This window comes from Sphaerodactylus townsendi, linkage group LG07 (genome assembly GCF_021028975.2).
Source record: "Sphaerodactylus townsendi isolate TG3544 linkage group LG07, MPM_Stown_v2.3, whole genome shotgun sequence".
NCBI classification, from domain to species: domain Eukaryota; kingdom Metazoa; phylum Chordata; class Lepidosauria; order Squamata; family Sphaerodactylidae; genus Sphaerodactylus; species Sphaerodactylus townsendi.
Genome location: NC_059431.1, coordinates 81,668,201 through 81,694,470, shown reverse-complemented (window position 1 = coordinate 81,694,470; position 26,270 = coordinate 81,668,201). Strand labels below are relative to the sequence as shown.

General features: G+C 40.4%; 1 protein-coding gene across 42 annotated transcripts in view; it reads left to right on the top strand.

The window, feature by feature from the left end:
• Positions 1-26,270, top strand: part of PTPRD (protein tyrosine phosphatase receptor type D) — a 1,487,793-nt gene that overhangs the window by 1,308,783 nt on the left and 152,740 nt on the right. For all 42 annotated transcript variants that reach the window (XM_048502785.1, XM_048502811.1, XM_048502810.1 and 39 more), the window contains 2 exons: positions 5,529-5,788; positions 21,666-21,756. In XM_048502785.1, the coding sequence (XP_048358742.1) occupies positions 5,529-5,788; positions 21,666-21,756 (351 nt within the window). The remainder of the gene's footprint in view (positions 1-5,528; positions 5,789-21,665; positions 21,757-26,270) is intronic.

Genomic DNA, 26,270 nt, shown 5'->3' with positions numbered 1-26,270 from the left:
GCTCGTGCATATCACTCAATCAGGGCCAGGTGCGGCTCAGCCACCCAGCCAGCCCAGGGCACGCATGCTCACCCAACGGAGCTCACCATGTGCCCTGCCCTCTGTTGCAATTACAGCCTAGATGATTCTAGGGCCATTATTTTTTTAAGCACTTTGGCACATTTCATGAGAAGCAGAATCAATACAAAAGAGACTGGCTCATATGGAACCAGACTGCTGTCCTTAAACTTCAAAAGAAACAACATGTAAACTGACTTTTGGGGAGAGTTAAGAGTCGCTATCCGGCATCTGGTTTGAATTAAATCTTTCCCTAGGAATGATGATGTAAATGTTTCTAGTCAACAAATGATAACACGGTGTAAGTGTGCTACAAGCAGCCAGAAATAGCATAATCACAGAAGAAACCATGTGAACAGTATATTGACAGTGGGATACAGTTTTTATACAGTAACAAGCGGGAACCCCCCAAAGACTTGGAAGCAGCTTCTAATTTCCCCCTCCCCCACTATTTCCTCTTTCTCTTCCCTGGCATTTCCCACAATCTCTCCCCTTTTCCTGCACCTTTGTCTCATTCCCATTGAACAGTCAACCTGCCTTTATCTGCCCCTCTTTCTTTAAATGCCCCTTGGCAGTCTCTGCCTTGGAAAACTATTCCCGTTGGGTGGCAACATTTGCTGGGCCAAGGCCACTTGCATGTATCCCTCCCACATAATTTCCTTTCCCCCTATTCCTTACCCCATATCTTATTTCCATTCCTCATTCTCTCCTTATCAAACATTGTCCAAGCTACCTTTTATCTGCTTCCTATTTTCAGCTATTTTTGTTTTCTTCATTTATACTCCACCTTTCTCCACAGTGATGACTAAAGGACCTTACATCATTGTCCTCACAACAACTCTGTGCAGTAGGTTAGGCTGAAAGTATGTGACTGGCCCTGCATCACCTAGTGAGTTTCCATGGCAAACTGGTATTTTGAACCTGGGTCTCCCAGACGTTCGTGTGAAGATCTAACTGGTACACCACACTAGCATAGAGTGGCTGCTGTTGAATAGTAGCAGGTAGCCAGGCCTAGATGAGCCATACAAATCAGGCTGTAACAGGTATTCTTGGTGCTGCCAGGCCTGGCCCATTGAGACCTCCTTCAAGGCCCTGAAAAGGGCCTGTTCCAACCTCTGTCTTTTATGGATGAAAGCCAAGTCAAGAATGTTTGGTTATCCAGCAAAGCCACTGAAGGCTTCAATTTCTTATACTTCAAGTACTCCTTTTATCATTTTGAATTCCCTATTTTTGTTGTTCATTTAGATTTTTCTGCAAACCTGGGATACTTTTCAGGTTTGTAGAAAGATCTATCTTGCATTGCAGCTGTAATCACAGGATTTCAGCATCTGCAAATCAGCATAGTTGGTATTAGATATATAGATGATATGACCTTATTCAGAAACAAATTTCCAGGCCCGTTCTGCACGAGCTCCCGCAGCAGCTGCACACCAGCATATATGATGCCGGTGTGGTCCCGGGGCCATTCGCATGCTGAGGCACCTGCATTTTGTTTCCCCACACTTGCCTTCTCTCCCTCAGAGCTCCAGGGGTTGAAGGGCAGTGTGGGCATGTCTCTTCCTCCCTGTGAAGCTCTGCAGGAAGAGAAGGGAAGTGTGGGGAAGTCAGGAGGTGCCTAAAAGCAGTCCCCAGTTTCTAAGAGTCCATCCTCCCCTTGCAACATTGAGGCTTTTTCAGTTTGTATTTGCTTTTTAATCAGCAGTTGAATATCATGTTAATGTTAGTCAGTCAGGTTCTCTGAAAAAGTAAGTCTCTAGATCCTTTGATTGTAAAGATATAAGAGGAAAGGCATATTTCTGGAAACTTGCTTTAAAAAATACCTGATGATTCAGAAGACCTGATTCACATATTTTTGTAATATTATAACAATATTCAATTTCTGTTAAAAAACAAAAACAAATAGTCATGAGGGATTGGTGTAGCACAGGGGGCATTATGGGAATCTATAGCAGGAAAGAAACTTGTGGAAAATATCATCCACTTTTCCAAAGTATTCTTAGGTTTTTGGAACTATGCAGTTGGATACAAATGCCTGAGAAATGCTAACAGAACTGAAAAAATCCAAACTTTCCCACCCATACAGCAGCCATCGAGACTTTGCTGTGAACTTTTTCAAAACTTTGCAGCAAAACAAGTTTGGGAAAGACTTGAAAAAAGTCAGGGGAAACTGGGGGTCAATCAAAAACATCATAATGAATGAATGAATGAATGAATGAATGAATGAATGAATGAATGAATGAATGAATGAATGAATGAATGAATGAATGAATGAATGAATGAATGAATGAATGAATGATGTGGGCGAATGCGGGGGCACTTCCCTACAGCATCAAACCCTTGGCCTATAACTCATGTTGAAAAGGTCATCTTATTTAAACTGGGCTGTTACCAACTGCAGAGATGCCTTATATGCATAGTCTAGTTTCAACATAGTCTAGTTCAGGGGTAGGGAACCTGCAGCTCTCCAGATATTCAGGAACTACAATTCCCATCAGCCCCTACCAGCATGGCCAATTGGCCATGCTGACAGAGAGCTTTGATGGAATTCACTCAGTTCTGAAACATCTGAAGAGCCCACAGGTCCCTACCAGTCTAGTTTCAACAAGATATTGTATAGATATGAAATTCTGCGCATAACTAGTGTCACATTTAGGTCAAGGATAAAATCAGATTCTTTGATGCACAACTGGAAGTAAGTGGATATAATACCATTTTTTTAAAAAAAAGACTCAAGAGGGAAGGAAATTATATGTCTATTACGCTAACATCTATCCCAGAGAAAATGAATGATAATGTATTACATTTATTATTGGGATTTTCTTCTTCCGCAAAGGAGAGCCTTGCATCAACAACTCTGTGCAGTTCACTGACTGTAAACAACAACACAGTAGGGGTTTTAGGTATTTATTATATACTTCACCTATGACACCTGGTTTGGTTATCCAACAAGATCCATTCACATAAATAAATATAAATAAAATGAGCAGACCAGTCAGTGACGTAGGTATAGATTTTTTATGGGGGGATTCAAGGGTGAGGCAGAGGGGTAGCTAGGGAAAATGGAGCCCAGTGCAAAATCTGAGGTTTGTGCACCCCCTCCCCCCCACTATGGGTGGCTGCTGTGACGCTGGAATCAACCCCCGAACAGCATCACTTTCAACGGTGTTTAAATTAGGGAGCCCAGATTCTACTTTTAAATCCATTTTAAAGGGAGAATCTGGGGTCCCCAGTAAAAATGACATTGAAAGTGATGGTGTTTTGGGGTGGATTCTCCCCCACCCTGAAACAGCATCACTTTCAACGTTTGAACCGGAGACCTCAGATTTTCACTTTCAATCCATGCCAAAGGGGGTGGATTTAAAAAGAGAATCTGGGAAAATGTAGGGGGTGCCTGCTGTTAGCAGCACCAAACTTTCAGGGTATCTTTAGGGCTATACAGTAATTACCACCCAGGTTTGGTGAGGGAGTTTGTTTCAGGGGTCCAAAGTTATAGGACTCTCAAGGTGTAGCCCATACTCCCTGTTAGCTCCCATTGGAAACAATGGGGGATGGAGAGCACACACCCTGCTGGGAGTTTGTAATTACGAACCCCTGAACCAACCTTCACCTGAAACCTGGAGTTAGAATCAACAGCTCAGACTATCCTGATGATACCACCTAGGTTTAGTGAAGTTTTATTTAGGAGGTCCAAAGATATGGACCCTCAAAAGGGTAGCCCCATCTGCTATTAGATCCCATTGGAAACAATGGGGGATGGGGCACCCCTTTTGCAGGGAGTCCATGAACTGGACCCCTCGATGAAACTTCACCAAACTTGGATGGTATCATCAGGAGTGTCACCTGACAATAGCCAGAAATTTCGGTGCCGCTAGCCTAAAAACTGCGCCCCCTGCAGGCCAAAAACAAAAAAGCCACTTTAAAATGCAAAAACCCACAAACAGGGGGGGCGGAGCTTTGGACATGCAATGGGGGGGTTGAACCCAAGAAAAAACCCCTTACCTACATCCCTGAGACCAGTACTTTTCTGCTTCCCCCTGCTATTGCATCCACTGAGCCCCCCAAAGCTTTGTGGCTGGAGTCAATGGCTCCACAGTGCAGCATAGGGGGAATAATGGGAATCTAAAGCAGGAAGGAAGTTTGTGGAAAATGGCATCCCCTTTTCCAAAGATAGAATTAGTTTTAGGTCTTTGGAATTTACAGTTGCATATAGACTCCTGACTAATTTTTACAGACATGCAATGAAGCTCCTAAAATCAGGAAATACAGAGATGGAAAAGATGTACAAATATTGTAATGGAGGAAAGAAAGCTGTGAGTTTCCCAGGAACTATATTACAATGTAATTAACTGATGAAGAATCTGTAGTCAGAAAGTAAGCTGTAAAGTAGCCATATTTGTGGAAGACACCACATTTTCAAAATATTGAAAATTGCTCCCAAAGGTTCTCTTTAAGCTGGATAAATGAGCAGCAAAATGGCATGGTAATATTATTGTGGTGATGGTTTATGTGGCTTTAAAGAGGGATTCCACCAATGATTGAAGATAAGTTGCGAGTGGCTCATTCCAAGCAATAAAACCATGTCAACTGTTTACAACAGGGGGTGTATTGAGAACTGTTAAGGTGGAAGGTACCAGTGCAGAGTGCTAGGACTAAGATTGAGTAGACTGAGGGTCAAACTTTACTCTGCTAAGAAACTCAGATGACTGATCTTGGGACCAATCACCTCCCTAAAGCCAACATGTTGTTCTGAGGATAAAATTTGGTAAAAGAGAGCCATGTACACTACCATAAACTCTTGGAGGAAAGAAATAATAAAAATGTAGTAAGTGTAAACTGGCCTTCTCCACTAGTACAGCATCCCACTCCATTGGAGAAAAGGCCAGCAAATGGAAGGAAGGCAGCTCAGCTGGAGGAATGTTCCTTGGAAGGTAGCTGAATCTACCTCACTGAATAGCTTTATTGTATTGATTGGCTTTGTTCTGAGTCACTTCAAGCCAATCAGGCAGCATACAGTTTCCTAAATAAATCTATTTGTGTTCTTAAATTCGTACTCATAAAATTGTTCATACTTAAATACGTAGAAGCATTCTCTTTTCAATTAAATATTCATTTTAATTTTATTTAATTCATTTATACCCTGGTTTCCAGTGTGGACCCAAAGCAGTTACATCATTTTTGTCTCCTCCATTTTACCCTTTCAACAAGGGTATATTATTTTTGTCTCCTCCATTTTACCCTTTCAACAAACCAGGGTATATTAGGCTGAAAGTGTGATTGACTTAAGTTCACCCAATGATCTTCCATAGCACAAGTGAAGATACGAACCTGGGTCTCTCAAACACTAGTCCAGCATTCTTACTGGCTCTGGATAGCATCCATACATACATCAAATGCTTTTATATTAGATTTTGGACAATTTCCCCTTCATTCCTTTCTTGCTAACAATTTATTTTTTAAAATTCATTTCTTAGATCCTATATGATGATGGGAAAATGGCGGTTGAGGTGGATGGCCGAGCTACTCAGAAACTGATTACCAACCTGAAGCCTGAGACGTCATATTCATTTGTCCTAACTAATAGAGGGAATAGCGCTGGGGGTCTTCAGCACAGGGTGACAGCAAAGACAGCTCCAGATGTACTACAAACCCAGCCACTCTTTATCGACAAGACCAATGTTGATGGCATGGTAACAGTGAAACTACCTGAAGTACCTGCTAATAAAACTATAAAGTGAGTCACAAGTTGTAAGTTTTTAACATTTGTTCAGTGTTTTGAGAACAGAGCCTTGTAACTTTTTAGAGATAAACTACGCCTCTGTTAGTGCATGAATGGAAATTGGTGTTCTGAAATAAGTAATTAAAATTATCTGCATAAAGAAAATAATTTTAAATATTTGGAGTTATGTACACCACCATGAATATTATTATTCTGTATAACACAAACCAGATGTTCCAGACATAAATAAGAGGAGAAAGGGCAACCTCATTTAGTTCCTCTCTCAAGATAGAATGACATGTCATTAGTTAGCACCCTGGATCTAGGGTATGACTAAAGTATTGACTAGATTGACTATCTGCCAGTGCACCCTCTTCTTCCTCTATTCTAAAATTCATCTCCTGGAATATAGCCGGATGGCACAATAAGATCGCTGATGCCAACTTTTATAATTATTTGTCAGGTTTTAACATCATATTTCTCCAGGAAACTTGGTCCCCCACCCCAGTGTACTTATCAGGGTTTAACACATACTTACTCCCTGCCTTCAAATCTTATATGAATCTGGCCTTGCTATCTTGACATCTGCGAATCTTGCTGCAGTCATCGAAGAACTTGCCCCATATGAGCATTGGGCTCAGCCACTGTTTCTCACTGGCATTACACCTTCCTTCCTATTGGTCAATATTTACCTTGCTCCCTGTTTACAGGCCTCAAAAGGGGACCAATCATGGCTCGACCTTCACAACTGACTTTCTGACCTCTGCCAAACTCATCAGCCTGACTAAAGCATTGTAATTCACTTTAAAAATTCATGAGGAAATCTAATTTTCTCAATGTTACCAACATAATTTTCTAGTATATTTTGTCAAAAGCTTTTTCAGCATCAAGTGAGAGAATGACAATTTGATCAGATCTCGTACTATTTAAAATAATCCAATCAGTGACCAGCCTATCATTATCAGAGCCTTGCCTAGCTCATATAAATCCTACCTGGTCTACACATACCAAAGTTGTAACAACTTTTTGAAGTCTGTTAGCAAGAATAGCAATTAATATCTTAGCATCCACATTCATCAAAGAAATAGATGAAAAATTGGCAGGAGTATGGTTTTTGCCAGTTTTAGAGATCACAGTGATATAATGACAACGGCAATGAGCCAGTCTCAAAAATCTTGTTAGACAATTGAGAAAATTTTGAAATTAAGAAATCTCAAAAGATTTTATACTATTCAGTAGGCAACTCATCTAATTCTGGAGATTTGCCATTTTTCATATTCATTATCACTGCCTTTATTTCATCCATTCATTAAAGTTCAGCAAGTATCTGTTGCTGAATAATATCTAAACATGTAAGATCAAGGTGAGGGGAAAATGTTTACAAATCTTTTTCTGTAGATTCCTTGTCTTTACTGTACAATTCAGAATAATACTTATAGAACTGTAATTTCGTTTCACCAGAAGCAGTATGTATTATTTTCTACTCTTTAATCAAAGGAATATAGTTCATATTCTTATGCTGTCTTCACAATATGCTAAAATTGTACCTGTTCTTTCATCATTTCCCAATGTGATTTGTGCAAACAAGTTAAAGCATGTTCTGCTTTCACTGATAGTATATTATTTGGTTCATATTTAACCTTTTGCAGTTCCTGATAATGATCTAGTGTGGGAGATATGGCAAACTGGCTTCAGAGACATTTCAATCTGTCTTTCAAAGTTACTTCTTTAATTTATCTAAGCTCTTATGAGAAGCATATGCTGGGCAACTTGGTACTCCCCAAATAGCAGAACTCACCCAGACCTGAATTCTTGCTACTGATCAACAGCAGTCACCCCACAAAAGCCAGTGTGGTGAGGTAGTGTTTAGAATTTCAGGAGCCACACTGGGCCAGAGGCAGCTGCAGTGGTGGCTGGGAGCCACTCTAGGCTTAGTTCAGCAAAAGGGGTTTGGGGTAGGGAGCTATGCCTAGGCCCAGCAAGCAAGTGGATGGGATTCTTACCATCCCCATGAGTCTCATGTGCCTCCCTTGTACCTTTTTAAATCCATTGAAGTAAATGGATGTAGAACAGTATAACTGGGTTTAGGATTGTATTGTCTGACTGTAAAAAGAACACTGAAAAAACCCGGATACTTAGAGCTTTGGGAATGTTCCAAGAAATTTCCGTAGATGAAGCAGAGGTGTTTCATATTGATCTTTTGCATAGTTTGTGTTGTGCAATGGGAAGTTGTGTGTTTTCTCCCATGGGGAGATGTACTCACTAGTAGGAGAGCAACTCACACATCTCTTATTAGGGGAGATGTCCAAATGGCTCTTTCAGCACATTATGAAAAATGGTAGAGAGACTCATTTTGCAGTTCCTATTATATACTGTTAAAGCTCCTGTTAGTGTCAGAAGTCTTACTGGCTATGTTTGGTTAAAACACACAAAATATCCAATAAATAACAGCACTAGAATCAGCTGGGCCATAATTGCGACAGGGGGCAGGGCACATGGTGGGATCCGGAGCAGTGAGCATGCATGCCCTGAGCCAACTGGGCGGCCGAGCCACACCCGGCATGATCGCGTGATGCAGGTGAGTTTAAGGGGTGGAGCACGCTCCCTATATATTAGGCAGAACGTGTTGCTCTGGCCTTCTTCGACGTCTGGAGCAAACCGAACTGGTACTTTTTGCTGATTTAGGGAGCTAGGTCATTGAGAGTACGAGTTGAGGGCTTGGGTTGAGTGGAGTAGCAGTTTGTTCCCCTCCCCCTTTGTTCTGTCTCTAAGACGCTTCATCGGAAGCTATTCGGTCAGCATATGGCACCAGAGAAACGCTCAGGGGGCCGTTTGATAACACAAGTGGCATGGGCATTAGCACAGGGGGAGCCAGGTATTGCAAAATGCAATATTCAATCAGCTTTCCGTATTTTGCTTATTTACCCCGGGGATTTCAATTTACTGGGTTTCAAGTTTGCAGGGGCATGGTACTTCGATAAGGCCATTCTGATGGAGTGCTCAGTGGCTTGTGCCACATTTGCGGTTTTTAGTTCGTTCTTGGAGTGGGCTGCGAAGGCTTGGTTACCAGGTGCAAAAATTCCTCACTGTCTGGATGATTTTTTATTTGTGAGGGCTCACCGTACCAACGGTTGCTTAGAGGCTTTACATGCCTTTCAGTCCTTAGCAGCTGACCTCGGCATCCTGTTGGCACCAGATAAAACTGAGGGCCCTTCAGATCACCTGGTTTACTTGGGGGTTTTGTTGGACACAGATGGGGATACCTCCTCCCTCTCCGTGGAGAAATTGGTGACTTTACTGGCTTTGCTTAGGCTTACCATTCTGAAGAAAAAGTGTATATTGTGGGAAATTCAGATCCTGTTGGAACATTTGAATTTTGCTTGTAGGGTGTTTTCCCTGGGAAGGGCTTTTTTGTGGCTGCTTGTCTTGTTCCACGGCAGAGTGCTCGGCCCCACATCACTGGATCAGGATCACTGCAGGCCTGTGTGAGGACCTATGGGTGTGACTTTATTTTTTGACTCACTGTAATGGGGTTACCCTTTGACAAACCTCTCTACAACTGGAAGGAAGAAGAAGAAGAGTTTGGATTTATATCCCCCCTTTCTCTCCTGCAGGAGACTCAAAGGGGCTTACAATCTCCTTGCCCTTCCCCCATCACAACAAACACCCTGTGAGGTAGGTTGGGCTGAGAGAGCTCCGAGAAGCTGTGACTAGCCCAAGGTCACCCAGCTGGCATGTGTGGGAGTGTACAGGCTAATCTGAATTCCCCAGATTCCACAGCTCAGGCGGCAGAGCTGGGAATCAAACCCGGTTCCTCCAGATTAGATACACAAGCTCTTAACTGCTGCTTCGGATGCCACATGGGGTGCGGGTTTTGTCCTCTATTTCAATGGTTGCTGGTCTTGGGGGCTTTGGCCTTCCTCCTGGTTGTCTTCCGGTATCCTGAGGGACATGATTTTTCTGGAATTGTTCCCATTGCTGGTTGTGGTGCATATCTGGAGAGACAGTTTTCGAGACCATTGTGTTCACTTCTGGTGTGATAATCAGGCTGTTGCCAGAGTTGTTAACAGGCAGTCTAGCTGTTCATTCAGGGTCATGCGGTTAGTAGAGAGAGCTGGTGTTTTTATGCCTGAGGGACAACATTTTCTTTCATGCTGTTTTTATCCCAGGAGCAGAGAATAACATTGCTGATGCTTTATCTTGCCGCCAGGTGGATTGCTTCCACGCCCTGGCCCCAGAGGCCACCCCGCATCCAGAGACCTTCCCAGAGCAGCTGTGGAGTCTTGGTCCATAGCGGAGGATTTCTGCAGTCCCTCGCTCCAACCACATGCCAAGCGTTCGAGGGGGCGGTCTCCTCCTTTCTGGACTTCGGTTCTTGGGAATGCCTGGCCCTGGTACAGGCGATTTCAGAAGGTCTTCTGTTTTGCTACTTGGCTCACTTGAATTCACAGGGCTTTGCCCCCAGGTCTATTCGGATGCACATGGCTGCCTTGTCCTTCGTCTGCAAGACCGTGGGAGTTCCAGATCCCACACCATCCTTCTTGGTGTGTAGAATGCTGGGGGTTGGCTCAGCGCCAGCCCTCATACAGGCAGCCTATATCTAGGGAGATACTTCAGTCCCTTGCAGACAGGGCACCCACTTTCTGTGATTCCCCTTTTGAAAGTTTCCTCTTTAGTGCAGCTTTTACTTTGGCGTTCTTTGGGGCGTTTAGGGCTAGTGAATTGGTTACCCCCTCCAGGCACTGCACAGGCTACCGGGCTTTTCGGTCTTCCGACATAACGGTTGGGGATGGAGGCATTTACGTTTGGCTGGCTTCCTCTAAGACGGACCAGTTTTGTCGGGGCACCCGGGTTTTCCTTCTTCCTGGGGCTCCAGGAGAATTTTGCCTGGTGGCCATAATCCTGACCTGCATGGCTGAGCGCCTGCCAGTACAAAGATCATTCGTGGTGCATCAGGACAGTAGCCCTTTGGCCCGCTTTCAAATGGCCCCTGTTTTATTCATGGGCATTAGTGAGCTTGGTTCCCCCCCCCTCCCGGGAGTTTGGTCTTCATTCAGGATTGGAGCCACCATGGTGGCAGCCTGCAATGGCTGTTCCCCTGACCAAATCCAGACAGTGGGGCGTTGACATTTGCTAACCTACAAAACATGTATTAGAGCTCACCTTTTGTTTTAACGTTTGTGCAGAGTTGCAGGAACGCCTGACCCAGATAGGAATCATCAGACATAGTATCATCCACTGGGCTAGCCTGTATGCATCTTCATCTGCATTGGGCGCAGACCTGGACCTTGGAAAGGGCATAGACATTGGGCATGGACATCGTTTGGCTTGGCCAGCGGGGTATGCGCTGGGAGTCACTGCTGCCTGCTATATGGAAGGTGTTTCGGAGGTTCGGTGCGCCTCAGGATCGTCATCCACCTGGCTGAGAATGATCTCCCAGCGTTGAAGGGCCTGGAACTGTCTTTGCGGATGGCGGCATTTTTACCAGATGTTAAACTATTTTGGTCCCGCCTCCTCCCAAGGCTCCTGTGGAAGGATGCCAGGGAGCCAAGGAAAGTGTACATGGCACGCCGTAAAGTATAATAGGCGGCATCCCAGGTGGTCTGGGAGCTCAGTTATCCTGCACCCTGATATAACCACCCAAGAGCATGCGCTCTTTTGTTTGGATGGTGTGCACCTCTCCAAATGGGGTGTGGACATTTGGCTGCATGCCATATAGCAGGTGCTCTTGGATTGGCTGTGAGGCTTACGAAGCTGTGGCGGGAGCTGAAGGGTCAGCTCAGTGGTGGTTTGGGCAGAGGAGCTCATCCTTATGGGGAGGCCGAGCTTGTATGCCAGACCTCCCCACGTTGGGGGCCTCCATGAGAGGCTTGGAGGGGCGGGCTCATGGTGCATGCCACGTAAGCCTCTGCAATCAAACCCGACATCCCATCAGGAAGGGGGCCACAAAGGGCGGGTGCCCCAGTGGCCCAGTACCTATCTGTCCTCCCCAATATGGATTGGGGTTGGCACTGGGGTCAGCCAGGGGTGCTGACCAGCTGCTGGATGTGCTCCTCTTGCTTGCCCAGCTTCTACCTCAATAAAAAGGGCTGCTACCCATTTTTAATTCCAAGATGTGTCCTGTGGTTATTCACCAGATGGAACCTCTGCACATTTGGGCACAATATAGGAATAAGATCAAACATGTTAATTAATATACCACCATCTTCAGCTATACCACAACTTCAAATTAATATAGGAACAATTGTTTAAGATGTGATCCCTTTCAAAGGCTTTATCATAGATGTTGCCTAAAATAGAGATTTTTCTTTATAAAAAACAGCAACTTGTGATTTAACTTGAAAAATAATAAATGGATTTGGCAGCTATGTGTTCAGCTCACAGTTCTGGAACATGGTTTACAAGGCTTCTTAAATAGCTCTGTGCAGATTAAACAACAAAGATAGTACTAAAGAGTTGACAGCACAGCGCCAATAGGGATTCAAAACGATGGACAATAAAGAGTTGCCAGGAAAGCATGAAACACAGAACAATCAATAAGTGTTATTGCTCTGGTTGCAGTGATTCTTGCTGCCTGTAAGACTCCCATGTGTGTGGCAAAGGAAATGGGGAGGAAAATGAGCAGGTTGTTAAATATTGTTGGGGATGAAACCTGAATTTTCTCTGCTGAGTTTTTGTATCAAAGGCTTTGTAAAAAGAACCTCCCCTTTTAACTGCAGATTAAAGAGTTCACAATGAAGTGACATCAAAATAAATTATTGAAGAGCACCTAACAGAATGAGAATATGAAAAATGAAGTATATATTATAAAGCTCAGTTTCTAAACAGTATGGAAAAGCCTGAAGATGGCAAGATTTACAGGAAAAGGCAATTACTAGAGAGAGACAGGAAAACAAAAGTAAGCCACATCCTACAGAAATTAAAGTAACTTTTTCTCAAGTCATGGGCTGTTGAAAACAGGACTGAGTTTGTACCAGGCTCACTGGCAGCCTCCAATATCGCAGCTAGAATACCTGAACCTCCCCCATTTCACTGTTGGCTGGCCACTTGCACATTAGGATCAAGAAGCAAAGTTCCCTGGAAACCATACCAGTAGTCTCTTGTGACTCCAAGCTGCTGATTTTTCTCTACCATGGCCCTCTGTATTTAGATATTAAGCATTATACATACAGTCCTGAAGAGCACTTGAGGGCATTTAATTCTGGGACAGCTGCCACAGCATAGTTTCTGTTCATGTATACCACTTTACAGAATCAGCAAACATTTCTTTGCTACTGGAAATGCAGGGTTCCAAGAGAACTTCATGTGCAAAAGTGGCCCATTTTGATGGCCCATTATTTTCATTTTGATTGCTTTGATGTGTAAGTTGAGTATAATTGCAGGGGATTTTTAGAAGGAAAAAATCACTTATAATTTCAAACGTTAAAAATTTAATATTAATATGAGATGATCTAACTTATAACTTATAGAGATTCCTAGCAAGATGATTATCAAAAGAACCCTGGATGGGTGGATACTGTTATAAACTACTAGCAGGGCACCCGTGCTTCGCTACGCATACTTCATCACAGGCTCTCTATGAATTTCAGGGTGACATTCAACATACTTCTTTACAGCCTGTTTGTGAACTTTGGGGTGACATGCAGCATATTTCCTCACAGCCTGTCTGTGGACTGATGGGTTTGTTTTTGCATATTTTGCAGCAGCTTCCTGTAGTTGTCTTTTTATAATGCAGTGTGTAAAGCGCTTTCTGCGTTTAATTCCTCTTCTCCCTGTAGCGGTTTCAGCAGAAGGGATAGGCTCACATTTGTTGTGTAGGGCAGTGTTAGAGTGCATTTGGCGCACCATGGTGAAAGACATGAAGCTGGTAGTGTGTAACTGTCACCCTTAGAATGTTCGTGCAGCATGTCTGTGGACTGAGCTGTTGGCTTGCCCTTAGAATGTTTGCGCAGATGGCCAGAGATGAGCAGTGAAAACAGTAAATGTGTAATAACTCGAGTAAAACTGAATATTTTGAAAAATCCTTTCTTAGTGAGCACCTGAAGTACGTAAGGAACAGGTGTGCCAAATTTCATGTGTGTGGCTTCAGTGGTTTTTGCGTTCTTTTGATGAGTCAGTGAGTGAGTGAGTGGTATTTCGTGTTTATATAGAGAGAGATTAGAAACCAAAGTTCTCTGTACTTATTTCTTTGGAGATTGGATGGGATGAAATTGTATGTAACAATATATATACAATAGAGTTGTTTCTTTTGCCCTTCCTGCAGGGAACTCAAGAGTAGTATCTCATTTTATTTTCACATCAGTCCTGTGAGGTGCATTAGACTGAAGGAAAGATCAGTGTTAATGTACCCATTGAGCTTCATGGCTGAACAGTAATTCAAACTGCAGGCATTTTTGGTTCAAGACTAGCTTTTTACAACTATGCCAAGTAGGCTATTTTAATCTTATTAATATCTGGTAACTGTAAAAGACATACTGTGCAAAAGTACTCAAATAAAAAGTCATGTCTAAGTTTTTCTTTCAGTCAATCATTAAGGGTGTAATGCATATGTTTTTCATCATTGAAGTGTTCATGATTGAGAGCAGGTTTTTGTGCCTTTAGAATTCCTGCCATGTCTTTATGTGTTCATGGTAGATAATTTATTCAAGGCAAGAATCTGCAATAGGACAACATCACAGATATTTGTGGTGTCCCCGTAGAAGAGAGAATTGGTTCAAGGGGTGAATAAGGATGTCATCATAAAGTCCCTACCTTTCAAACACATAAAAAGCTCTCTAACAATGGACCTAGAAAGGTATAACTCGGCATAGGTTTTTGAACTGTAAGTTTCACGCTGTTTAAGAATCTGGATAGTTTGCATATTGTTTATTTTTTTTGAAAAAAAATGAGGATGTTAATTAGTGTGATTAGGAATAGGAAATTAGCAATTTTCTGATTAGCTATTAAAAAGTATATGAAGAATGTGAGGTTGACATAGCAGAACAGTTAAGAACAGTGAGTAATTTGATAACAAAAAGCAGTATCAAAATATGGCTGTACTATCTAAAGCAATGTTAAAATAATGGAAAATGTGATAGTACTAGGATGTTTTTGAATTCCTCACAGTATACATTTTCATAAGATTCTCATAATGGGACTCCATACATTTGCCCATTTTATGTTACTGTGACTTGGATTATGGGTGTGTGTTTGTTCTGTATACACATTTAGATATATTGTATCATTAGGGAAATACTATGCTTTGCAGTACATATCTAACAGATAAAATCCATGTACACATTAAAGTGTCCACTGTGTGCAAATTCACATGAACAAAAAGTGTACAGGAATTTGCAGTGTTATGGGAAGGATAGAGACTGGAATCCTCGATACATTCTGTCTGCGGATATGAGCTACTGACATTTGTCCAAAGTAGGTAACTGTTTGTATTACAGACTTTTAATGTATAAGTTGTTTCCATGGCTGCCTCGACCTAGAGGTGAAGTGAGGCAGTGGGCTCAGGTAATAGATTTGACAGGACGGCAGCCACCTTATCAATGTGAGGTATTTTAAACCTCTCTTGGCATTGTTCAGCTTTTGCTGTCCTGGAGAGAAGGAGCCTTATCTCGTCTTTTTCATGGAAAATGAACAGTATTAGGTGGGGGGAGAACAAACAAGAAGAAAAAGGTAGTGAGAGAGTGTAGTGGCCAGGGCACTGGCCTTAGGCTGAAGCCCTTGTTTACCTGGCACTGGCTATATTCCTATTTAGATTTTGTACTTCAGTCTTTACATCTGTATTCTCTTGATACTGCTTTCTATTAAAACTAACTCAGCACACTTGAATAATTTCCATATGTGAATTGAATTTACAGTTCAATCCTAATCCTGGATTTAGAAGGTCATAATTCTGTTTTGGATGGTAATGCTAATTTGCTCAAAAAAGTAAACTGTTCCGGAGTGAAAGCTGGGAGATATTAGAATTTCTTTGTTGCTCAGGGTAATCAAGTTTGTTGTACTCTTTTCTACACTTATCCTTTTCTGTCACTTTCACCCTGCTCCGCTTTCTTGTTCTGAAAGATCTCTTGCTCATCTTTGTTAAGTGTAATGTTTATAACCATTTACATTTGCAGACACATTCATTAGCAATCTGAATGTGTAAGCATTCTTTCTGAATAGGTTTTAGTTGGAACAGTCTAATTTCCTGGTTTATTGTAAATGGTGTTTGTAATTAAACCTCTGCTTTGCTTTGCACAAATTATAGAGTTGTTGTTGGAACATGAATGTTACCAAAACTTTCTAGATTTAGAAGCAGTAGAAAATTCAGCAGGTGGCAAAGTTGGTGTACAGATATAGGTATGTAGTGGTTCCATTTTGAAGAGATGATATGGAAATCTGCTAAAATTAATTAAATAAATGTGTACATAAGCCTCCAACAACACAAGAAAACATAAATACACATAATGCAGAATTTCAGGAAATATCTGAAAGATTAAAAGTCTGAAGCCAACATTTTGTAGTATGAAAAAAACCAGTATACTTTTAGTACAAACATGTTTTGGGAATGATTTGTATATTTTTTTTAAATCTCTAATTTAATTCCTCAACATGGTTCTTACAACTGTAATTTTAACTTTTCCTATTAAAGATCTTGGATCCTGTTGTGAGTCTTCTACACATTCAGAAACCAAGAAAAGTTGAGGTGTAGATATAAAACTAAATTATTGCAAATTCAGTAAATTTTAAAATAAATATCCTTTAATAAATACATAATAAGTAAAATGTAATAATCATAACATATAAAATTCTGCTATTGTCAGTTGTAAGATAAAAGGCCAACAAGGAAATCAGTCCACAGGGAAAGTGAATACTGATTCTATCTCAAAAATCTAATATTGCAGACTCATATTACAGAGCAAACTTGTATACATATGCTTGATTCATTCACTGCATACTGATATTACAGTATCAAACTGATCTTGTAGGAGGTTTGAATCTTCCAAAAGAAATATTTGTTATATTAGGGGGGGGGAAATGAAGTAGAAATAGCAGCCTTCTGAGGATTTGAAGCCAGGACGTTAAGTGTTGGCCATATAAATCACACTGTGTCAGTGTTGTAATATCTACACTAGTTTCCAGTTGTTTTCTGGATCTGTGTCCCTCTCTCTTATGATCTACCAAAGATGTAAGATCTTCCTGAGAGGCTAAATACAGATAGTCATGCTGGCAGGATGTTTTTCAACAATGGCACCATAAATGTTTGGTACTTCAGGGAAATTTGTTTACTCTCTCTCAGTGACAAGTGGCAGTTTGGGGAAACTGAAGACAGTGCTATACCTGACACCATTTAATGCATGTTGTATACTTGCATTTAATTCTAATTCTGTTTTACTCTGCTGGATTTTAAACTTTAATCACATATAGATTTTTAGGGTACAGTTCTAAGCAGGTCCACTCAGAATCCTATTCAGGTCTGTTGAATGGGCCTACTCCCAGGACAATGCTCTGCAACAAGTTAGTAGTTGGGAGGGTTGTTTGTTTTTAGTAATGGTGTAGAATGTTTAACACATTTTTGCTCATTTGTGTCATAGTAAAACTTTCAGGCAGGACATTATCTTCCATTTTGACATGTTGACAACTAATGTCTTGGCAACTGATGACCTATGAAGCCATGGATGTCAGATTTTAAACTATGTCTTCTGGATCTAGACAACTGTTTACTCTGGGGCACAACAGCTTTTGAACTGTATATCAAATGTTGGCTAATGTAAACATGATTTTTTTTGTTCTTGGGAAACTGAAAAACAGATACCTACTTGAAAAGTAACTACTTGTATGGTTTTGACTCAAGAGCAGTTATCAAATGTATTTCTTTTGAAGAAATGATTGCTCTTAATTTTAGGTTTTTCACAACAATGGTAACTGTTAGGCCTATTAAATTGTTGTTGTTTTGGCTAGAGCCAAATCAACATGCACAGCTTTATTTTCAATATGTTGTTTTCTTTTTTTAATTTTCAAGACTCTATTTTCTTATCTAATTGAAAACAATATTACTGAGAACATTAAACAATCAAGTCGGCACTTAAGAAAATTTATTGGACATTTTTGGATGGGAGATCTGTGTTTGATTCATTTCGAGAACTATTTTAATTGAAGTTGAGTTTAGAGGAAAGGAGGTAAATAGCTGAAATGCACACAAAATGTCTGTACTTTCTTTTAAGAAGCCATCATGATTTTTTTAAATGTGCAATTTAAACCAGTACTTACAACTGTGTCTACTTTGTATGGAATCTTTGAGCAGAGGTTTTGAAGGATCTTAATGGCTTCTAGGATGAAAAACGATAAAATTTTGTAATCTGACCTGGCTACCTATGTGTATTGATTTTGCAAGTGATTCGGTTCCATTAGATGAATTGCTGCTGTGTTTGAAAAACCAGTTATAGGGAGTCATTGCCAAGAAATGAAACTTCTCATGCACCTTTTTTAACTGCTTTTAGGTAGGGGAGGGAAGGAGGAAGATAATGGGCATAAGATACCTTTTAAAGGGAGAAAGCTATTAACGGGCACATCACTACATTCCAGCATTGATTTTTCCCCCCTCTTCCATGCTGCTTTTTCAATGTACATTTCACTGGAGGAAAGGTTACTTTATCGCACCATTTTTCCCCCAGTTTCTTACATACATGTGTTTGTATGTGGTTCCTTATATTATAAATGCTTATTATTTATAGTTTCCTATATAAAGTAAAACCTGATTACCATTTGTAATAGTGAATGGCTATGACTGAATACCACTTATGTCACTACAAACAATTGTATAACATTTTTGCTGTCAGGGATTTGTTCCTTTGAAAATTCCCATATAAAGCAGTTTGGTGACTAGTTCAAGGACAGAAAATACAATCCAACATTTTGAGGGATATCTGTTCTCTGACATGAAAGTTTCCCTTTTTCACAACAGCCTTTACTTCCACAGGATTCTGTAAAGGATAGTGTAGTGAGAAGCAGTAGTGGTGAATGCAAATCCTTTGTCTGGGCAGAGTCCATTGTCCATGAATTTAGCATGTGCTTGGCCTTTGATTCTGGTATTTTTAAGTACTGGTAGCCAAGCTTTGTTAATTCTCAGAGTGTCTTCTTTCGTGTTGAAGTTGTCTTGGTGTTTGTGAATTTCAATGGCCTCCCTGTGCAGTCTGACATAGTAACTTTCTGAATTGTCTAGAATTTCAGTGTTCTCAAATAAAATGTTAAGTCCAGTTTTACTTAGGACATGTTCTGCTACTGCAGATGTTTCAGGATGGTTAAGCAGACAGTGTCTTTCATGATCCCTAATAGGAGTCTGAAAGCTGCGTTTTGTGGTTCCTATGTAGACCTTTCCACAGTTGCAGGGTATGCTATAAACTCCTACAGAAGTGGGGGGGTCTCTCTTGTCCTTTGCTGAGTATGCTAGTATGCTAATTCCTCTTTAGTAGCATCTGCTGTATTTTCCTGGTATGTTTGAAGATGGTTTGTAGGTTATGTTTCTTCATCAGTTTCCCTATTTGATCAGTGATTCCCTTGATGTATGGTAGAAATATTTTTCCTGTGGTGAGCTGTTTCTCCTCTGTCCTCTGGGTTTCTCTTGGTCTTAAAGCTCTTCTGATTTCTGTTATGGAGTATCCATTAGCCTGCAGAGCCCTCTAGATGATTGATTTCATCAGAGAGGATGTGAGGTTCACAAATTCATTTTGCACAATCTGTCAGAGTTTTGATTATCCCCCCTTTTTGTTGTGGGTGGTGGTTGGAGTTTTTATGTAGATACTCAAAACTCTAACAGGGAGAGGACTGGAATTTGGCTGATTTCATCTTGAGGAAGGAGCTTCCACAGTGGCCTTGATCTTGATGACTGCCATTGCCATACAGAGTTGACAAAGGACTTTATGCCCAGACAACGATTTCAAGGTAATGGGAAGCTTTGAAATTGCTGTACCTTTTAAGCTTTAAGAACTTTTGAGTAACAGTATGTAGGGCATGTACAGAGTGGAGAGGCAGGGGTTGAATATTTGCACATTTTGCTACCTCTTAGTCCATTTCTATGCAGTATATGGCTGTGGTATTTAATATATGTTCTTTACTATTCTACATGTTTGTAGCTGTTTTCCATACAACTTAGATCTCTACTGTTCTAGCATACTATTCAAAATGGGTGAAGGGAAAAGGGAGGAATTCTGTTCCTTAGTCGCTAATTCCTCTTTAGTATGCAAATACAGTAAGCTGTCTTTATAGTAACCAGTTGCTGGATAACCTGAGAAATGAGTACTAGGCAGAGCCTTTCATTCACATTGTGGAAGGAAAGCCCACTTGGCAGGCAATTCCAAAATCAACCAGTTAGCGGCAATGAATCAGAGGAGAAGCACAATAGGACCCCTCTATAAGTTAGACAAGGTGGGAGAATGCCATGCTGCCAGGCAGAGACCTGGAATGACAGTGGTACTTAGATGCTTTGGAGAGCTGAAGTGGAAAGGGCCCCAGTTCAACAGGTCTTGATGCAGGGAGAAAAGCTGCTGGGGACTATTTTAAGTGCATAATATAATATCCTGTTTCCCCGAATATAGACATCCCCGGAAAATAAGACATAGTAGAGGTTTTGCTGAAGTGTGAAATATAAGGCATCCCCCGAAAGAAAGACATAGCAAAGTTTTTGTTTGGAAGCATGCCCGATGAACAGAACACAGAAAAAATAAGACATCCCCTGAAAATAAGACATAGCACATCTTTGGGTGCAAAAATTAATATAAGACACTGTCTTATATTCGGGGAAACACGGTAGTTGGGGTGGGGGAGAGACTGTAAACAGTTTTCTGTACTGCAAGTACCCTGTTCAAAATTGTAGCCTTGTCTGCTTTTTAACTTTAGAATAAAACAGAAGAAATTTATATGCAACTGCATGAAAAATGTGTATTTGATGTACATATATACATGTAAAAATGATTTCAGGTAACATGCTTAGAATATGCCACTGAAAGCTATGCAAAAAGCTAATACATGTATGTATGTGTGGAATAGAACATATCAAAGAACATGTTTGCGTTACGATTTAAAGAATTATTAACTGTCTGAAGGAAACTAACTGTAATTAACTCTTCTTTGATGACTAAGTGAAAGCTCTAGAAAGATTCAGTAAACATTATAATTTGCTGAAACTTAGTGTAATAGATGTGTTGCTGTCTTAATTTTAATTGTTCCATCTGAAATGAAAAAATTGCCTAACTGTAAAAATATTTATATTAAATTACTTTACATTACATTTGTTTGATATTCACAAATATATGCTTTCTAAATTTATATTTGACCATTGCCAGTAGTGCCCAGGCTATTACAGAAATGTACACTGTATATAGAAATGTATCATTCGTTTGGCAACATAATTTAGAGTCATAATATACAGGCTGGGTATATTTATTCGTGTAATTTATTTATTTCTTATATACTGCTACTACATTAATGAGGGTGGCTGTGATATAGGGAACAACCAAACATTTGGATAATAGAAATGTTTGTAATTGTAAATTAACTTGATGTGAGGAATCTCAGGCAGATGAGTAGGGGCAATGGGGACATCCAGGGTGGCTTGTCCCGGGTGCTGCCATTGCTGTCACGTGTCGGGGGTGGGGCTGGGGGCATGTCAGGGGCATTTTGGGGCGAGAGGGGGCACGCAGGCAGCTCATGCCCCAGGTGCAGTTTCCCCTCCCTTCGTCACTGATCCAAGGATCTTAACAACTAGCATCAGGTAATAGAATTCTCATGCCCGGGGTTGTCATCGAGTTGATCTTTCTGGATAGCGTAATTTAGTTTAGAAGTTACCCTGTTTACAAATAGCAACTTGACCACACCATTCTCTTTATGTGAACCTCACTGTTATCTTTTGTTTCTTTTGCAGAGGTTACTATATCGTAATTGTGCCTTTAAAGAAGTCTCATGGGAAATTTATCAACCCATGGGAGAGCCCAGATGAAATGGAATTGGATGAGGTACTATATACTTATTTGAATACTTTTTTTCAGTAAACAAACAGCAACACCTACGTGATAAACGTAGTCTTAATGATTTTGTCCAATTAATGTGCCTGTGTCAGCAATTTGGCTTTTTTGATATCTTATTTTGTATTGGAGATAGCCTCTGGGGGCAGAAACAGAAATCTAATTACTTGAATTAAAAGACATTAAATTGCAATGAGGCACACAAAGTGTCTGATCTTTGTTGCATTAATATTTTATTTCTTGCCAATTGTAAGGCATTATGCAGAAGGTGAAATGAGTTGTCAGCAAAAGTATAATCATCATTGATATGAACTCCATTAAAGGTCTGGTTCATTAATGGGGTATTTGCTAAAGCTGAATCAAATGCTAAATTGCAATTTGCTCTGCAGTTTAACCTTTGACCTACCTCACGGTCTCTTTACCTCTTTCTTCTGAGCTGGAATATTTCTAACTAGAAAATCTCTATTGTTCAAACTTTTTATCCTCTATATTCCAGAAGTGAAAATAGTTCAGTAGAACACCTTGCATACGTACTAAAATACAACTAGCATGGTTTATAGTGCCATCTGAATCAAAGCCCATTGACTCAGTTTAGGATTGCAGTACCAGATAGGGTTTTTTTGCTTGTTTATGAAAGTTTTTATATCATTGTAGTAGTTTGGCATGTGGCATTTAGAGTGATAGGCAAGAACACAAAAATATTTGTGGAGAAATGTCTCATTCCCCCCACTATTTTCTCTTTCCATTCTGTGAAAGCCCCCATAGCTTCTCCCCTTTTCCTGCTTCCCTTTCTCCTTCCTCACACGTTGGCCAACCTACAATTATTTGTCCCTTTTATCTTCAGCTCCTTACCCAGTAACCTCTACCTAGGAAAAACTATGGCAAAGTTGTATCACTGAGTGAGCTTTCATGGTAGACTGGTGATTTGAACCGGGTCTCCAAGACCCTAATGTGAAGCTCTAATTGCTACACCATTCTGGATTTCATAGAGTGGCTGCTGTTGAAGAGTTAAAAGTAGCCAGGCATGGGGGAGTCATGCATGTTAGGTAGTATAAAGTCACCTAGTGTTTGCTGCCAGGCCTGACCCCAATAAGTACTCTTTCAAAGGTCAAATAAGCTATGTAAAGGGCCCTTTACTGACAGAAGCCAAACCAGGAATGCTATATTTACTTCTGTTTCACAAAGCTGCAGATGGTTATTTTATTTCTTTGAAGTATTTTTAAACCCACCAGATCTTTTTTCAGATTTGTAGGTTTTTCAGATTTAAGGTTTGTAGAAAGATCTGTCTTTTCTGTTCACAACTCCAGTTACCAGATTTGACTGACTTGGCTATTTGACTATACAAGTGGTGACCCACAATACTCACTAAGGGGAAATCCCTATCCCCCTCTTAACTCACCACCCTCACTGCTGGGACTTACGCAATTCCCAATATCACCTGTGGGTTTTAGAATTTAGAATTTGCCAGAGGCAGAGGGGTAGCTATATCAGAGAGGGGTGGAAACAAATGCCCCTGGTGGGCTGCCATTGGATCAGTGGGGGGGCAGAAAATTGCCCCCACACCTCTCCTCCTTCCACCCCTTGGCCTGGCCCCACCCCACCAGACTGCTCCTGAAGGAGCCACCTGTTGTGCCACCTAAAGTAAGTGGGGTGTGTGGATGGAGGTGTGGCCCAGGGACCTGGCAGAGGCCTTCCCCCACTTCTTGCCACTCTCTCTCACCCCTACTTACCCCTTGCTACCTCCCCCCACCCCTAACCTCCCCTAGTCGCTGTTTTTATGAGTTTTAAGCTATTTTATGGGATGGAGCTTATGTATTTATATTTGTATGACCGCTCCTGTTGATGTTCAAATAATGTTGTTCACCGCCCGGAGCCCTTCGGGGATCGAGCGGTATATAAATTTAATAAATAAAATAAATAAATAAATAAATAAATAAAAAATAGTCATACATTTTAACCACTACCCCACACTGATTTTCCCTATTAGTTGTTTCTTCTTAAATGTGAAAATGGGTTCCATTTTGAATTTGAAAGTGGTACCTGACTTCCTTTGTGCATGAGATCCTATGTCAAAAATTCATGTGACATCTTAAAGCCTAAAAAAAATGTATTGTAGCTCTGTAGTCGAACACTGCTAAATTAAAATAACCTAACATTTCTAATTTAATGATTATATTATATTTAATATAATATACTGTACAATCCTATGCAATTACTGTCAGTCTAAGTCCATTGTTAGAAAGGGACAGGAAGGGATAAATCTTGATAAGATTACACAGCAACTATTGTATACAGTGTAGAAGGGGAGTAATAAGATATACAATCCATGCAAAAGTAAGTATTTTCAATCCACCTTTATGTTTTACAATCAGAGATCCTCCCATTGTTCTGAAAAAGAAACATCATATGCTTTACTCTCTGAAGTCACTGGGAGAATTGCCACAGAAATATAGCCATGTTTACCCTAGTTTTCAATAAACATAGTGGTACTTACTTGCAGGTAATGTGCAGCCTTGTGCAGGGGATTTGCAGGTAATAGTGCACCCTTAAAATATATTTTAGCAATAAAACACCTGCAATCCCCAGGGATGCACAAAAGATTAAAAAAATGCAAAGTAAACTCCTTGTTCCACGCTCTGAGGGCCTGCCTCTGAATTCTCCAGCCTTTCCCCTCCATAACTCCCCAAGACCTCTTTTATACTTTTCTATAGAATATTTAATCATGACACCATTTACTCCCACAGTCCATTGGATCCAAAGTAGGAAACTAATTGGTCAGCTGCAAAAGTTTCTTGCTTTTCAATTTTCATCAGTTTAGCTGATAGGGGTTCCCCAGGAATGTCTTTCTTGGCCACTGAGTGGTGGATCTGTTTCTTTTCAAAGCTTGATGGCTGCAATGGAGAGCGAACAAATGGAGATGTCATCATTTTTTCAAGTTTCAGGGGAAAGAAAGAACACATGCATGGAACCTGGCCAAAGTAATTGCTGGCTTACATAATTTGAAAATCTGAGACATTTATTCAGTTTAATTACAGAATGACAAAAAAAAAATCAAAACTGGACATCTGACAAGTCTACCATTTCCAGATGCTAGAGAGTGATGCTATCAATTGCCTCTACAAGCCTAATAGTTCTAGATACCAGAAGAGTCACCATCTAGATTCTGAAAACCAACTAGACCATTTTGGAAACAATTCATCTCTGGTGGTGTATCATTTGTCTTGGTCCTCTACTTTTGTAGCAATGAACCAAGATTTCAACAGGTCATCTGACCAAATCTATCTTTCTAATCAAACCTTTACTATTTACTTTAATTAAGTTTTGCCTGTTAAAAGATTTTTAGATGTGGAGACAACGGTGCTTAACATCTGCCCTGTTTTAACATTAGATACAGTTGAACAACAGAAACAGCAGTTGAAGAGGAGAGAATGCCTTTTGCTATTCCCCAGTGGATTTAACCTGTAGAACTACAGTCAAATTCAGCAACATTAACAGATTCTAGTCTTACTGCTACTAGATGACATTGAACTCCATTGCAATTAAGTTCTTTGTGTCTGTGCTTCTAGTTCCCATAACAAAGGGTCATTATAATCATTGTGTAAGTTGTGGAGCATTAATCTGTATAAAACTTTGATAAAAAACATTTATTAATTCAAAAACATTTATGTCAGGATGAGCTCTTTCCAATTTTTTACTGATACAATTGAGACCACATTGTAGAATTAATGGTGGAAGAAATAAGATACCCATTGACTGGAAAATGAAAATTGTTTCTGATGCAGAGTTGAAGACCTTGATATACCTTTCACAATTTCCATGGGTACTAAATACTGAGTTACAGAGAGGGTAAGGAAATATTCAAAGAAGGCTGAAGCTATTCTTCACATGTTTCAGTAATTTTTGATACCTTTATGTGTTTTTTATTTGCGTGCCAAAGACTACAAGGCAGTTATTGCACACAGAGCATCTATGTGCACAGGAGTCCAAATATCAATGTCTGGAAACCATTCCAGGTGTGTAGTGGAGATGCATGCATGGAAATGTCTATGACGTTAAAGTCATTTAGAAAGCTTTCTTTGTATGGAAATTCTGCACACAAAATGAGCCCATATGGTTTTAAAGCTTTTGAGACCTTCTGTAGAACAATGCAGTGTTGTAGTGTGAAACAGTTAAACTGCTACATTATCTTACTATGAGTGAATGGAGGAAATGTTGACATGAAGTATAAAAGTGCAAGGGAAAAGTTTCCTAAATGCTTGGGTTTATCAATGACAAGGTTTATTCAAAGCAAATTCTACTTTGTCTGTGGTGAACATGAACCTGGTCTATTCTTATATTCCTTCAACAAACTGTTTTAATTCTTGCCTTCAAACTGGGATTCTTAATTAGAATTAAACCATTCTTTAGGATTCTGGTATGCAAGCAACAAACCACAATTTTTAAGGCACTCTCATTCAGACATCACTACAAAGTGGGGCTAAATTGCAAAATTCTAAAACCTTCCA